Here is a 17,039-nt window from a genome sequence, read left to right on the forward strand (position 1 = left end):
TTTATTTTTTTCTTAAATATTTTGCTTAGGAAATGTTGTCTGAGTACATTTTTTCCATGGAAAGTGCCTTCTTGAGAATAAATCTGATGATACAAAGCTGAGATGGATATACTGTCACTTGAGAGGTTTTTGTTAATAAAAGAGGTCAATATTAAATCAGTCTACTGAAATATAGTAGGGATGTGTGATAGTGCTGTATGTATATTTTCTTTTGTTTAGGTGAAATGGACCATGGAAGTAATTTGTTATGGACTGACCCTTCCACTGGATGGAGAGACTGTAAAATATTGTGTTGATGTATATACAGATTGGATTATGGCTTTAGTATTGCCGAAAGATTCTATTCCGTTGCCAGTTATTAAAGAGCCTAATCTATATGTTCAAAGTATACTAAAACACCTGCAAAATCTTTTTGTACCAAGGTAAGCTATACCTGTCTGTCTGGCCTATTATCAGGAGCATAATAAAATATTCATAAATGTTAACTATTTTATATAAATAGGAGCTGATTTCATTGTTAGTCTTTTGAAAAGTATCATTACTGTTCAAAGAATGTATTAATATGAATAATAAGAGAGATGGGCTTATAGCATGTTAACTAAGTGTTTTTAACAAGTCTATGTTCATTAAAGGCTTTTGTTTTCCTTTCTAAGATCTGATAGCTGTTAGATATTAAAATGTTATGACCCCTTTCCCCTCCATTCAAAAAACATACTTTTGCCTATCATAATTTTTTTTTTCTCCACTTAAGCTAAAGGCAACTAAACCTTCTACCTTAAAATGAATCTTTCTTATGAGAGAATGAAGACATTGAAGGAAGCAGACTTGAAATTATTATGGGCAAATTTGTGGTAGACCAAAAGATTTTGTTAGCAGTTTGTTACTGATTTTTTTTCTCCTTTCTTCTGAGACGATGACCTTAAATATCATAATATGGGATATGTACCTTATTTGGGCTTCAAATTTTTTTCAGGCGTCCTTTAGTGCCTCAGTCAGTTAAGTGACAGCCTTCAGCTCAGATCATGATCTCAGGGTCCTGGGATCAAGCCCCATGTCGGGCTGCTCACTGTGGAGTCTGTTTCTCCTTTTCCCCTGCTGGTGCTCTCCCCCTCTTGCACTCTCTCCCTCTGTCTCAAATAAATAAATAATCTTAAATTTTTTTTTTTTTCCAATTCGAAAAGATCATATGTCATCGTAAAGAGTTTGGGAAATATAGAAAATAATGGAGAAGAAAGCATTAATTAGTTTCTTACCCATTCATGAGGGTTTCCTTTAAGAAAAACCTGTCTTTAGCTGTTTTTTAATGTCTTTGAAAGAGGCAAAGGGGCTTGCTTCCTTTTGGAAAAGTTCTTATTACAGCTTTTTCTTTATCAGATGGTGAGAGACTCTGAATCATCCAAAACCACTGTATAAATTTTTAACCTTTTGAATTTAGAAGGAAGATTACTTTGGAGGCCCCTGGCTGGCTCAGTTGATAGAGCATGCAACTCTTCATTTCAGGGTTGTGAGTTTGAGCCCTACAAGTGGTGTAGAGTTTACTTTAAAAATTATTATTATTTTTTTAAGCTTTATTTATTTATTAGTGAGTGAGAGAGAGCACGAGTCGGGGGAGGGCTGGAAGAAGAGGGACAGGCAGATTCCCCACTGAACAGGAAGCCCAACTCAGGGCTGGATTCCAGGACCCCGGGATCATGACTTGATCTGAAGGCAGATGTTTAACTGACTGAGCCACATGGGTGCCCACCCAAAAAAGAATTTTTTTAAGGAGTTTTAGAAAGAAGTTTACTTTGTAAAATTTGAATTAAAAAAAGAAAACTTCATTGAGAATTGTGATGTGTAGGATCAAGTATAAACTCCTTACCTTTTGTGAAATGCTGGCTATAATCTAAGCAGATTATTTGCTGCTCATTCTGCGTGAGCCCTGCTCATTGGTCAGACTCATAAATTAAACATTCCCTTAAGACTCCTTAATGATCTTCCTCATCTTCTCCTACCCTTTTGTCATCTTCTTCCTCTTCTCCCTCTCCTAGTTGTCTGCATCTCATTCTTGTTGGTTCATCTTAAGTCCTGCCTTATAAACAGAAGCCTTGCTTGACCATCCAGCCCCACAGTGATCATACCTTTTCTGAACCATGTGGTACTTCCTGTGTCACTCTTTTATGTCTTCACTATTTTATTGTTTATCTTTTAAAACGTGTGTGTCTCATTTCCCCAGCTAACCAGCTTGAAGGCAAGAACTAGGGTTTTACATATTTGGGGCTTCCACAGTACGTGGTGCAGTACTTACATTATTAGAGGTGTGAATTAAATATTTGTTGCTTGTATTTATTGATTTCAAATAGGAGTAGTAACAAGAAGTAGTTGACAGTGATTAGAATATTATTTGTGCCTAAGCAGACTTTTCTAAAACGGTGTAATAGTTTTAATGCTTTTGTCGTTCCATGTAGAAGACTAATTTACTGGCCTTTTTCCTTGGGCATGGGACAGTCTGATGAGTAGTCTTGTCCCTGGGCTGCTTTCCTGTTTGCTGTCTTACCACCTGTCTGTGCTCAATTCATTTGTATTGATGAAAAATAAATAGCAATGTCATTTGAGTTAATTGGGCTTTTGCTTTTTTTCCCTTTTGAGAACATGAGTACCTTGTTCATTAACTTTTTTTCTCAAGTGTGTGTGCATTCTTCAGAGAGGATATTGGACGGAGTCCTAGAGTTCTCCTGGCCAACAGTGTCTTAGGGAGCTGAGTATTTTCAGTGCTAAATATTGGGAGTTATGATCCTCTCTCCCTTTTTGGGAAGTATCAGAGTTTTTGTTTTGTTTTGTTTTAAATTCAGATCACAAAATTGTCCTCAAGCTTACTTAGTTGTTTTTATAAAAAGTAACACTCAAAATGGAAGAAACTTTTTACCACTTTGCTAGAGATAAGTCAGTGGGGGTAACCTTTCTCTTTTTGCTTATCAGTTTAGTTTGATCTCGTTTGTTTGCATACTAGAGTGAAGAGTGAGTCATCTTTTATTTATTTATTTTTAAAAAGATTTTATTTATTTATTTGACAGAGATCACAAGTAGGCCGAGAGGCAGGCAAAGAGAGATGGGGAAGCAGTCTTCCTGCTGAGCAGAGAGCTCCAGATATGGGGCTCCATCCCAGGACTCTGGGATCATGACCTGGGCTGAAGGAAGAGGCTTTAACCCACTGAGCCACCCAGGTGCCCCAAGAGTGTATCATCTTTTAAAATTGATTAGGGTTTTCATTACTCAAATATGTTGTAGTTTAAAAAATGTAATACTCTTCTAAAGCAGTGGTTGATAAACTTTTTTGATAAAGCCAGATAGTAAATATTTTAGGCTTTGTGGGCTATGTGGTGTCTGTTCTAATTACTCAACTCTGCTGATGTAGAGAAAGTAGCCACAGATAATGAGTAAATGAATGAACATGGCGGTATTCCAGGACAACTTCAACAAAACCAGATGGCAGGCCAGATTTGACCCATGGGCTATAGTTACCGGCTCTTGTTCTGAGAACAGTTTTTCTGAAGATCACAAGTTCTTTTTGAAAATGTTGGGGGGAGGGGCGCCTGGGTGGCTCAGTGGGTTAAAGCCTCTGCCTTAGGCTCAGGTCATGATCCCAGACACCTGGGATCAAGCCCCGAATAGGGCTTTCTGCTCCTCGGGGAGCCTGCTTCCTCCTCTCTCTGCCTGCCTCTCTGCCTACTCGTGATCTCTGTCTGTCAAGTAAATTTAAAAAAATAAAAAAATAAAAAAAGAAGAAGAAAATGTTGGGGGGGAGAGGAAAATCTCTTGTGTTTAGACCTTTCTGCTTATTTTTAAGCAAAAATGATGTAAAATGAAGTAAATGAAGTAAAGATGATCTTGTTTCTCTTAGCTTTTGAACACTGCTTCTGAATTTAGGTCTTCATTGTGAGGCTACAGTTACCTACAGAGCAGATGTTTCCTTTTGTACCAGTGGACAGGTACCTGGAAATAGTGGCTAGGCCTAGATTACTAGCTTGGAGTCTTATCACTAGCTTGGAAGAGTGTCAACCCCAGAGCTATTCTTTTTTCTTATTCTGGACTTCTTGTATGACTAGATGAGATTTGGGGCTATTATACAGTTTTATATTGTTCTTCAAGTAGCCAGTGCCACAGCACAAACTTGAGCTTCATGGCTTTGCATGTACTGGATTTACCTCTAGCTAAATGTGGGACATTTCCCTGCTCTTCGGGGATCTTGGTCTTTCCTAGGTGAGAGATAGGACCTCTTTAGGAAAAACTTAGTGGTGTCATTTGTAACTTTAAGGTAAGTGTCTGGTTTTCTGGGCCATAGCCCAGAATCTGAGAATCTTCTATCCTCAGGTTGGGGCAGGAGTGGTAAGTCCACTTGTTTCATTTTCTGGATTTTTTGAGGAAGCTCTGTTTTATCAGCTCTGTGTGATATAAGTCATAATATAGAAACTTGTCAAGATTTATTTCAGTACTTTTAGTTACTAGGTTTCACACAATTAGTCAGGAGGCCAACTCACCACTCATTTATGCATTGAATTTCCCACTATTTTCAAAATTCTCAGGTGGTCTGCTTTGCAAAGTAGGGATAAGGGGCTGGGGCTTGGACCTCTGTCTTCTACTCTAGCCTGACTACTTTGATCTGTTTTATTCTCTTGAGGAAAAAATTGGTCCTATAGACCAATTAAAACTTTTTTCTAGAGTATCTTGGGAACCATTGGAACCCCCATCTTAGGTTAAGATGCCTTTTTTTTTTTATTAGAACAGCAGTAACTGGGTGCTCACTTTTGAGGCAGTTGCCTCCAGACCTCTTCAGTTTCAGGGACCTGTGAGGATATTCCCTTGGGTCTGTAGGCTCTTCTCTTCAGACATTAGCCTCAAAGGGACTGTGAACACCAAGAATTCACATTCTAAATTCTCGTGAATGTGTGTTTAAAAAATTTTTTTTAAAGAATACAAAGGGCATTGTGTTTCAGTTTGAGCAACAGAAGGGGCTGCGGGTATTTACTCATTCACTCAGGAGAAAATGGTGTGCCTGTTATGTTGTCAGGTACATTTTAGACTTAGAAAATCCAGAGGTGAAACTTATATTCTACTATTCCCCCTTGTCCGGGAGCTTTTCAAGCTCTCATAGGAATGGTGGGCTGACATCCCAGAGAGCCAAACTCTGGTGGCAAAATAGCTTTGAATTGAAGAGGCTGCACCTTGTCCTGCCTTCTGATACTCTTAGGGAGTGTCATTGGACCATTGCTTCCTGTGTCCATAAGTCACCTGTCCTCAAGCCTTTGCTTTCTCTCCTCAAGGCTTGTCAGTGATGTATCTGTCTTCTTCAGACAGGAACAGGGCTCCAGTCAGATCCGACTATGCTTACAGGTCCTGAGAGCCATTCAGAAACTGGCCCGTGAGTCATCCATCATGGCACGAGAAACGTGGGAAGTCTTACTGTTGTTTCTTCTGCAGATTAATGACATACTTCTAGCCCCGCCAACTGTTCAAGGTCTGTTTGTGTTTTTTCTAATTTATTTCCAAGCTCTGGATACAGTTCACTTTAAACTCACTGAGTAGTAGACTGTAGGGATTTACAGTTTGGGATGACATTGGACAAACCAAGGTTAACAGGTCTTAGAATGGAAGCCCTCATAGGCACAACATAAAGTAATTTTACTTTCAGGGATGATTTTGCTAATGTAGGAGAGATTCGGTGCATGAATGCATATTTGATAATGATGGGAAGTAGGTCGTTCAGTCTATTAGGATAGGGGCTATATAAGAAACAGCTAACTGAAGTAGAACCTGTAAGTACAGTACCCGGTTGCAAAGCAGTTATCAAAGTAGACATTAAAAACTTGACAGTGGCAGAAGATACTTTGTTCAGTAAATGAATTCTGCAAAATCTTAATGGTTCTATTTGGAGGTAAGACAATATGCCACTCATACCTTGTCATTAAGAAGCCTCCAGTTTTATGCCTTCAGGTTGTATTTTAGAGGCCCTGCTGTGTATGTTACAGCATAGCATATACAAACTGTAAGTTGATACTCTAGTTCTAGGTTCCCTTGTTGCCCATTATCTGTGTAGTCTCTTACTAACAGACATGCAGTGTGCACTTGGGAACTCGCACAAATGCAGTGTCCAGGAAAGTATCTAAAAGAAACCACAGAAAATGAGTCCATAGTAGGAATACCTTGTCTGTTATGATGATAGCTAGGCAGTCATTGATTCATTAGCTCTTTGGTACACAGTCTCCATGCCAGGAATCTCAGCAACTCAGCACAGGCAGTTTCTCCCCTTCTGGGGCTCATTATTGTTGAAACTTCATTTGTGCTCATTTGAAATATGCATCCTTATAACTTTTCCTACTACTCCCAAGTTTGCCTTGTGGAGCTATGCAGAGTATAGACCACTAATTTTCTCCCTAGTTCCAGGGCTCAGAGTGGAGGAACAGGTCTGTTTTCGTGGTTGAGGCTCTGTCCTGCACAGCTCCAGTCCTTTTGCTCCCTTCTTTGACTCCCTCTCCCCAAAGGGTAGCTTTCAAACACCTGAAAGTTTTACAACAAAGTTTGGAGATAGAAAGACCTGGGTATTTGCTCTGATTCCTTTACTTACTGACTGTGTAAACTTGGAGAGGTTACTTAAATTTTCTCGTTTAAGTTTTCTCTTCTTCAAAATGTGTTTAATTGATAATTTGTAAAAGATATGTCTCTGTCTTGCAGAATTAGTGTGCAAAATATATGAGGTCATGTGCATAAGCCAGTCAGCACGGAAACGGACCCAGTAGTCACACATCATAGACATTTTTCCTTCCCCTTCTCCTCTGTGTCTGTCCCAGTTGCTGGACGATAAAGATCTTTGATAAGAACTGAGCAGGGCAACTTGAAAACTTTATAAATGATAATTGGTTGATGTCATCATGATTTTCTTCATAGGCCCTCCTAAGAACAGTTTCTCATTCTTACTTATTACATGGCTATTTGAAAGTCAGAACTTAACATTGCAATTATTTTGATTTTTTAACCACTTACCCCAAATCAGTGAATTAAAGTTTGTTTGTTTGTTTGTTTGTTTTAAATAAGTATGCCAAAGATGCTTTCTTTCTGTTGGTAAGGTGGCATTGCTGAGAATCTAGCAGAGAAGTTGATTGGTGTTCTCTTTGAGGTTTGGTTACTAGCTTGTACTCGGTGCTTTCCAACACCACCTTATTGGAAAACAGCCAAGGAGATGGTGGCGAACTGGAGGCACCACCCCGCAGTGGTGGAGCAGTGGAGCAAAGTCACCTGTGCACTCACTTCAAGGTAGGTTACCATCATTGACTTGCCTTCCTTCATCCACCTGGTCTAAGGCAGCTTTCTCCTAGTTCCATGTCTTTGGGATTCATGGAATATGTTCTGAAAAGTCCGTTTCCTGTGTCTGTTATTACTTGCATTTTAAGTACAGAATCAAGCCACTTTTTATTTCTTTTTTATTTTTAAGGTTTTTTATTTATTTGAGAGAGTGAGAGAAAGAGATCACAAGCAGTAATGGAGGGTAGAGGGAGAAATAGACTCCTCACTGGGCAGAAAGCCTGATGTGGGACTCGATCCCAGTGGGATCATGACCTGAGCTGAAGGCAGATGCCTAACCGACTGAGCCACCCAGGCACTCTCAAGCCACTTTTCAAAAATGGATATAGAGTTTGGCTGCTGCCTGGCAAATTTAAAACCTTTCAGGTTAAGCAAATATGGAGAAGCAGATAAATGTTCTACCCTGCTTCCCTTGCCAAAATCCCATTCTTAATCTGGTTACTAATATACCATGATTATTATTTTTTAAAAAACCATAGAAAGATATAAAAAAATTAAGTTCTTTAGAAATGCTATTATATATATTTATACATAATTTTACAGAAATGAGACCATACTATAATGTGCTATATTCTAACCAAAGTAGGTAGTTTGTTATAATAATTTTATCTTTTTTACCATTTATATGTAATGTGAGTAAACTTTAGGCTTTATTTTTTTTCGGACTTGTTTCTTCATTTCAGTTCTACGAATTTTTCCCTAAGGATTCTATTAATTAATTAATTAATTAGAGCAAGAGTGAGAGAGCACAAGAGCAGGGTGGGGGCAGTGGAGAAGCAGACTCCCTGCTGAGCCAGGGACTCTGGAATCAAGACCTGAGCTGAAGGCAGATGCTTAACTGATTGAGCCACCAGGCGCCCCTAATTCTACATATTTAAATATGTAGCTCTAAAAGATGAGGATTCTTTTTGAAACATAATCACAGTACCATTATCATACCTAAAAAAATTAACAGTTCTTTAATATCAGTTAGCTATTCAATGTTTAGATTTCCCTTGAATGCATCCGTTTTTTTGTTTGTTTGTTTGTTTTTATTGTGGGTTTTTTTTTTTTTTTTTGTGGTTGATTCCATTGAATCAAAACAAGCAAGGTTCACATATTGCATTTATTATTTTTTTACTATTATTTAAAAAAAAATTTTTTTAAGATTTTATTTATTTGACAGACAGAGATCACAAGAAGGCAGAGAGACAGGCAGAGAAAGGAGCCCCCCATGTGGGGCTCGATCCCAGGACCCCGGGATCATGACCTGAGCTGAAGGCAGAGGCTTTAATCCACTGAGTCACCCAGGCGCCCCCACATACTGCATTTAATTGATGTTTCTTAAGCCTTTCTTAAGCTATAGGTTCCTTCTCTCTCGTTTTTATTTCTTTGTGGTTTTTGTTGAAGAAACTGGGTTGTTTGTCTTAGAGTGTTTCCACATTCTGAATTTTCCTTATGATGTCCTAGTTGTGTTAATATGATTCTCTCTCCTCAGTGTTTCCTGTCAACTGGCAATTAGATCTAGAGACTTGATCTGATTTAGATTCCATGTGGGGAGAGGCAGTGTGAAGGCAGGAACAAGTAACTTACAGGTAGCATTATGTATCAGATGGTAGACTGGTCTTTTTCTGAGTTAGTGAAATGTTTATGTTTCTATCTTCATCATTATTTAAAGTAAGAAATGGAGGTTTTAGAATATTCTTTTGATTCTTTTATATCTTAGTGAATGTCAACATTATAAATCTAGTTTCAAATAACACTTAATTGAATTTAAATGGAAAAAGTAAATAAATGAAAAAACAAAAATTTTTAGAAAAAAAAGTCATCTAAATAGTACCTGTATCATGTTAAATAAATCAACTAATTTCTGCTCCAAAAAAACAAATACTTTTTATCCTGATTATAAAACCAATACATAATTTTTTAATTTTTTAAAAAGATTTTATTTATTTATTTGACAGAGAGACACAGTACGAGCTAGAACACAAACGGGGATTGAGAGAGGGAGAAGTAGGAGCCCGATATGGGGCTCGATCCCAGGACCCTGGGATCATGACCTGAGCCAAAGGCAGATGCTCAATGACTGAGCCCCCAGGCACTCCAAAACCAATACATTCTTAAAATAGAAAACTTGGGGAAAAAAAATAGAAAACTTGGAAGATATGGGGGAAACTGTCCATGACTTACAGATCACTAGTGTTAATCTTTTTTTTTTAAGATTTTATTTATTTATTTGACAGAGATTACAAGTAGGCAGAGAGGCAGGCAGAGAGAGGGGGAGAAGCCAGCTCCCCGCTGAGCAGAGAGCCCGATGTGGGGCTTGATCCCAGGACCCTGGGATCATGACCTGAGCTGAAGGCAAGAGGCTTTAACCCACTGAGCCACCCAGGTGCCCTCAGTGTTAACTTTTTTTTTTTTTAGTGTTAACATTTTAATGTATTTTTTCCATTTCTCTTTATAAAAAAAAGTTTGAGATTGTTCTATGTAGTATTACCTGCTTTTTTAATTTGATTCTTATCCCATTAATTACATGTACCTTTTCTATTATTAAATCTTGAGATACTTTGAATGCCTTTGTAGCTTTTTGTTATATAAATGAAGTTATAATTTATACAATAATTTCATTGTTCAGATGTTTATGTTCTTTAAAAATACTGTTTATATGAATACTTTATAGAAAGTCCGCATACTGGTTATTTCATTAAGATATAATTTCTAGACATAAGGTAGTTGAGTCAAAGGGCTTTGAACAGTTTAAATACATTTAGAATAGGACTATTAAATTAAGTAATTGAATTGTTGAATTACTTTTAAGTATTTAAGGTACACTATAAATTCTGAACTTCATGCAAGTTATGTAGCAGTTATTATGGATAAATTACAGCCTACTTGTGTTGAAGGAGTTTGTAGTGGGATGAATCTTTTTAAAAATGAAGTAACAATTTATTTATAATTACATAACTATAAACATCAGTTTCATCTATAATTTTACAATTTACTAATTTATTTTCAATTATTTATAATTATTTATAAATAAAATTTAAAAATAATCCATAATTTTATAATTTGATATTTGTAATTTTATTTATTATGAAATTATATCATTCATATACAGTTTATATATTACATATTATATGTTAAAAAGCTATTACATTACTATAAGATCATAATATATGTAATGTATATCATTATGTAGTTTTATAAATTATAGATACATTTATAATAAGATTATATAACCTAAAATATGAATAGGTATGTAACTAAACGACAGTTTTTAAAATAAATGCAGTATTCAAATGTTTAGACTTTTTTTTAATCTTACAAAACTGTATTTTCCTTTATAATTTGACTCTTATCAACGAGGGTCTTCATTGATCTTACTCACTTCTGTGAGGTGTAATACACATGTCATCTATTTTCTCTTATATTTCTCTTATCATATTTTAATACTTCAGTGTATTTTTCATACTGTTAAGAAATGAACTTGGTGATATGCATTTTTTTTGTATTCCAGATTGCTACGCTTTACGTATGGTCCTTCATTTCCTCCATTTAAAGTTCCTGATGAAGATGCCAGTCTGATCCCTCCTGAAATGGATAACGAGTGTGTAGCACAGACCTGGTTTCGCTTCTTACATATGTTAAGGTACTGTTATTTAGTATTGTGTGTTCTCTCTCCCTGGTGTCTTAGAGCAGGAACCACGCTGTAACTTCCGTGTTGGTGCTCAGTGTATGATGGCTAAATACAGCCCTCAGATGGAGCCACATTAGACAATAGGCACATCTACATCATGTGCCTCCTGTGCTCCCTGTCCCAGCAGAGTCAGGCTACCCTCAGCTGTGCTTGGTCTGTACTCTTGAAGCTTGTCCCTGTGGTACATGTAACATTTGTTTTCATGCCTACTGCTGCAGCCTGGATATTATCTCTCCCAGGACCTGCTCTCTCTGTATAGTAATTCTCTTCAATTCAGTATTATTGCTTCTTACTTTTCTCTCTACTAGCTACATCCTTATGTCCTATGGAACTTTTTTTCTGTTGCATGCTGCCCTAATTCTTAAATCATTTCCTCTCCATATTCTCTCATTCTAGTTTGACTGGCCTCATTTTTCTGTTTTGTGTATTAGTGATTCTTAATTACCCTTTTTATAAATTAGTGTGTTAACCATTCTCTATCTTTCTTCTCGTTTGTAGTTCATGTTTTTCATCTTTCAGTGATTTCAGCTTTTTAAAAATGTCTTTTTCTATGATCATTTTCTGTTTCCTTTAAAATTAGAAAGCCTTCCTGTGTAATTAATTCTTTTTCTCTTTTTTGGTAGTAATCCCGTGGATTTGAGTAACCCGGCCATTATAAGCTCTACTCCCAAATTTCAGGAACAGTTCTTAAATGTTAGTGGAATGCCACAAGAATTGAATCAGTATCCCTGCCTTAAACATCTGCCTCAAATATTTTTTCGTGCCATGCGTGGAATCAGCTGTCTGGTGGATGCATTCTTAGGTGAATTTTGTGTATGTTGCTAAATGTTTGGAGACCTACATGTAGATAAGTCTATAGTATAGATTTAGAAACTATTATGGAAAGCCCAAAGCAAAAGATGGAACAGATTTGATTACATAGGACAAAAGTAGGAAAAAATTATTTGCAACAAATGTAATAGCTGGAAAGCTTTCGTTGTCTTTATATAAATCAAAGTATGCTAAGAAAAAGAATAAGACTTGGTAGATAAATGGACAAAGGATATGAATAAATGATTTGCGAAAGGAAAAATTTATTCTCAAGAAAATACAGATTAAAATACATTAGGGGGTGCCTGGGTGGCTCAGTGGGTTAAGCCTCTTCCTTCTGCTCAGGTCATGATCCCAGGGTTCTGGGATTGAGCCCCGCATCGGGCTCTCTGCTCCGCGGGGAGCCTGCTTCCCTTTCTCTCTCTCTGCCTACCTGTGTGATCTCTCTCTGTCAAATAAATAAAGAAAATCTTTAAAAAATAAAATAAAATACATTAGGTATCATTCTTATGTGCGTCACTGGGAAGCAGATTACACCTTTTGTGAATCATTATTTTAAACATTTTGGGGTGATTGAATGGCTCAGTTGGGTAAACGTCTACCTTTGGCTCAGGTCATGATCCTGGTGTCCTGGGATTGAGTCCTGCAATGGACCTGTTGCTCCCCCTGCTTGTGAGTGCTAGCTCACGGGCGCTCTCTCTGTTAAATAAGTAAAATCTTTTTTTTTTTTTTAAAGATTTTATTCATTTTTTTGACAGACAGAGATCACAAGTAAGCAGAGAGGCAGGCAGAGAGAGAGGAGGAAGCAGGCTCCTCGCTGAGCAGAGAGCCCGATGCGGGGCTCGATCCCAGGACCCCGAGATCATGACCTGAGCCGAAAGCAGAGGCTTTAACCCACTGAGCCATCCAGGTGCCCCAAGTAAAATCTTTTTTTAAAAAAGCCCCATTTTTCACATTTTAGGAATATGAAAAGTCAGTATTTTTAACTATTGAAAGGTAATAATATTTAGTATCTATTTTTTCCTAAAACATTTATTATGTACACTTGTTAATATATTACATAGGTAATATATTAGTTTAAATTAAGTTTGGCTGCCACATAACAACCGAAAATATCAGTGGTTTAAAAAAGATAGTTTATTTTCACATATGGTAAGGCCAGGGCTAGCTAGTATAGGGCTGCGCTAGCTGTTCCATCATTGTAAGGGACCTAAGGCCCTTCTATCTTGTGGCTTTTTGTGTACTCTCTCAGGGACCGTGATGGTTAAATGAGTTCCAGCCATCCTGTTCAGCAGTTAGGAAGGGAGGAGAGTCTGTACTTGATTGGTCTTTTTAAGGAGATTCTTGGAAGACCCACCCAGCAATCACCCACTTCTCTATGGTCAGAACATAGCCACATGTAGCTGTAAGGGAGGCTAGAAAATGTAATTGTGTGTTTCAGGTAGCCGTGTCCAGCTAAAATTTGTGTTTTGTAACTCAGGAAGAAAGAGTGAATGGATATTGGGAGGCAGCTAGCCGTGTCTGCTCTAGTCGGCCTTCATTGGTATTATTTGAGGAAGATTTTTTGACCACGTGTTTGAAACTATGAAGAATAACTCCATTTGTCTTTTTCTTAAAGGCATTTCTAGACCCCGATCAGACAGTGCTCCTCCAACACCCGTGAATAGATTAAGTATGCCTCAAAGCACTGCTGTAAGTACCACCCCACCACATAACCGGAGGCACCGGGCTGTTACTGTGAATAAGGCCACCATGAAGACAAGCACAGTGAGTTTTCATCGCCATTATTACGCTGTATAGAGCTGACTTTCTAATCTGCCAACCTTTTAAAAAAGTCCTGCTGTTTTCTCAAACTTTTCTTGAGTGTGGATATATTCTTATACTCCCCTGACAGGTTAGTACTGCTCATGCCTCGAAAGTTCAGCACCAGACATCATCCACCTCTCCTCTCTCAAGTCCCAATCAGACTAGTTCTGAACCCCGGCCACTGCCTGCCCCTCGGAGACCAAAGGTTAACAGCATCTTGAATCTCTTTGGATCATGGTTATTTGATGCAGCATTTGTTCACTGTAAACTTCATAATGGGATAAACAGAGACAGCAGCATGACTGGTAAATATTGCTCAAGAAATATGTTATCACTTTTTTCTTTTCTTTTTTTTCTTTTTAATCTTTCCTACCTGCAAGATTAATATGTATCTTAAAAAGCTTTCTGTCTCTGACCAAGCAGTGTCTTGTGTTTAACCCCTTCCAGCTGCAGTAACAGAATTTTGGAAGTTTTCCTACCTGTCCTTTTTATGTCTGTTCTATGAGGTTTGGCTTTTGTCTGGTTTTATTAGACATACTTCAGGTTAGCCACTTTTGAATCAAATTCCTTTCAGTAGGTGGCCGGAAGTTCCCTTCATGTCAGCCAGGATAATAATATTGATAGAAAGAACTAAAGATTTTGATCAGAAATTTATTCACAAGAAGTGTTTTTCTTGGATCCTGGCAGCCATGCACTTATTAGTACATATAAATATTAGAAAATTTCTGCTTCATGAAAAACTCTTCCCAGGTTTTAGTCTAGAGAACTTTATTTCAGAGCACACTTAAAAAAATACCATTGCTCTGGAACTAAATAAGACTGGTGGCAAATGATAACTCAACCCTGATTTCTTCATTTAGATTTTATTACAGAAACGACACTGTTTAAATGAAATCTGATTTATTTTTGTCATCTTACCACTGTACTTGGGAATGGTGGCATAGTGTGCAGGATGGGAGTGTGGGGTAGTCCAGAACGTACTAGATATTTATGACACATCTTCTGGAGAACAGTAATCATGGCTCGCATTTACTGAGCGGCAATGACTATGTGCCCAGGTACCTTGTTATATGCACTAATGAGTGTATTGGTTGTTTGGTAAGAAAGCACAATTCCAACTGGGGTTAGGTATAGATTGAGAGATAAGGTTGCCTAATTGCATTAGTTTATGCATCTCTAGGGAGAATATTAGTTCCAAGGATTAAAACTAATGAGATGACCATAAAGGTCTCTGCTTTCTCTCAGAAATGCATTCTTAGCTATTATGAATCATCTCAGAACTAAGGTCTGTGTGGGTATTATACATGTATAATCATTTTAGATGTTTTAAAAAATCTTTTAAATAATTTAAAAAGGTGTGAATATAAAGATGGTTTTGGGTATATAATTTGAGATTGCATGTTTGAGTTTACGGATTCCTTTGTTTATTTTCTTCAATTTCAGATACTTTATATTCTACCATTTCCATATTATATTTTATTTACAAGTTTGACTGTAGTGCTTGTGTATGGATAAGTAAATGTACTCACTTATGACTAAATGAAAACTTTTAGAAAACCATTTTTGGCTTATATTTTCTTATGTTCATGTGGCTTATATTTTGAGTTTTCTGAACCATGTTTGTATTTATTAATTTGTATTGGTATTGTATTTTCTATGATGAATCAGGCATATTTTTATTTTTATTTTTATTAAGGTACAATTCTTATAATTGTAACTTTTGGGTATCAAACTATTAACATTTACTACAATCCCTGAATCCAGAATGGCTCAATCTCCTGCCTTCTTAGTGGGCTTGCTTAAGAGAATATACAGATCTTCTCACTCTCTAGGGAGTTTGTAACAGCTTTGCTCACCCTCTTGTGCCAAAAGATGGATAATTCAGATAATATGTGGGCTACCAGTTCTTACTTTTAACTCTTAACATTTTCCTTGGTATGGAAAAGATAGAAGCTCTTCTTTCTCCTATTGTGTTTGGAGATGAGAAAGGCTGTTACATTACCCGGGAGATAGGAAGTGTCCTGGTATTTCACTGAGTTTGAGCGTTCCTGGGCACTGCTCTTGAACTTGTGGGGTTGGGAGAGGAGGGGTGGGATGGAAGGTTCGGAAATGTTAACACTGCTAGTGTGTTTTCTAAGTACTGGCTGCCATCAAGGAATTCTGCCATGCAGTTCACCTCTAACTTAAAATGTTTGCTTCTATGAACTGGTTAGCTGTAGACTGATGTGACATTACACTGTAGTTTGTAAAAGTAACATTGAGCTGGGAAGGGTTAATGAACTAAAATTTTAATGCACATTATCGGCAGTTCAAAACCTCAATTCTCTGTAGTTGTGTAATTTTCTTCGTTCATTGTTTTGCATGATACAAAAATCATAATTTTGGATCTGAATGCACAATTTCCTGTTTTTGAATTAGCTTGTGGTATCATAAAGCTTTTAATCTAACTTTTAAAAAGCTAAAAAGCTTCTTAACTTAATGTAAAATTTCACCATCTTTAAAGTATTTTATAATTACTGCTGTCCTTTGATTTGTTTCCATTTATTTCTATTATCTTGCAGCATCTTTTATCCAAATTCTTCTTTCTTATAAATCTTGTAAGTAGGAACCAGAAGCTTCTCCTTAATTGCAGTCATGTTTTTATTTTTTTCATAATTCCATTAAAAATTTTGATTGTCATTGTCTCTTGTAGTTTTTGCACTTGGGAAGAAAAATACTTTTCTGTGTTTTGAATGGGGAAGATTGTTGGCAAAAGCAAATTAATCTGCCTGAATCAGTCCCATTATTTCTGTACACTAGTCTGGTCATGTCATGAATTCCAGGACTTTGCACTAACTGTGTTTTGGCTTTTCTTTTTTTTTTTTAAAGCTTTAAGCTTATTTTTATACAGATTTAGTGTTTGATTTGTATGCATTCTGCATGTAGTGTTTTTCAAATGTATTATTGCTGGATAGCTTATTCAGGACTAAAAATGGCTCATGGGAAGTTGCATAAAGATTTATGCTTGACTCTGCATTCTATTAAAAATAATTTAAACATTTCATGTAGAGTGATAAAAGATTTCAGAGTGATTTTCAATACACTGTGAAATCTTTTGTTAAAAAAATAAGCAACTTTCAAAGGGCTTCTGTTTCAGTGACAATGAATGACCATGATAATCTTTCTTACCAATCCAATTTTCTGATTTATCAACCTCAAGTTAGCTGCTGTCTGTGGTTGTTAAAATTCATTCTCATTTTGCTTGGTTGGGCGATTCTTTGGTGTGTGTTTTGGAGTTGGGTGGGTGGTGGGAATGCTCTCTCTTCCTCTCTACCCATTTCTCCTCCTTACTTTGCCCTCTCCCTAAAGTATACAAACTGGCATGGGCTTGCCCATTCGATTATGATGTCTGTTTGGGGTAATGTGTAAATTG

General features: G+C 37.0%; 1 protein-coding gene across 4 annotated transcripts in view; it reads left to right on the plus strand.

Moving 5' to 3' along the window:
• The window catches only part of RALGAPB (Ral GTPase activating protein non-catalytic subunit beta), an 81,320-nt gene that overhangs the window by 17,071 nt on the left and 47,210 nt on the right, over positions 1–17,039 (plus strand). For 2 of the 4 annotated variants that reach the window (XM_059406991.1, XM_059406990.1), the window contains exons 3-10: positions 220–422; positions 5,331–5,494; positions 7,101–7,287; positions 10,832–10,963; positions 11,635–11,813; positions 13,440–13,588; positions 13,716–13,932; positions 16,189–16,224. In XM_059406991.1, the coding sequence (XP_059262974.1) occupies positions 220–422; positions 5,331–5,494; positions 7,101–7,287; positions 10,832–10,963; positions 11,635–11,813; positions 13,440–13,588; positions 13,716–13,932; positions 16,189–16,224 (1,267 nt within the window). The remainder of the gene's footprint in view (positions 1–219; positions 423–5,330; positions 5,495–7,100; positions 7,288–10,831; positions 10,964–11,634; positions 11,814–13,439; positions 13,589–13,715; positions 13,933–16,188; positions 16,225–17,039) is intronic. The other 2 variants (XM_059406992.1, XM_059406993.1) reach the window with 1 other exon arrangement.

The sequence above is a fragment of the Mustela nigripes genome, chromosome 7, assembly GCF_022355385.1.
Source record: "Mustela nigripes isolate SB6536 chromosome 7, MUSNIG.SB6536, whole genome shotgun sequence".
NCBI classification, from domain to species: Eukaryota; Metazoa; Chordata; class Mammalia; order Carnivora; family Mustelidae; genus Mustela; species Mustela nigripes.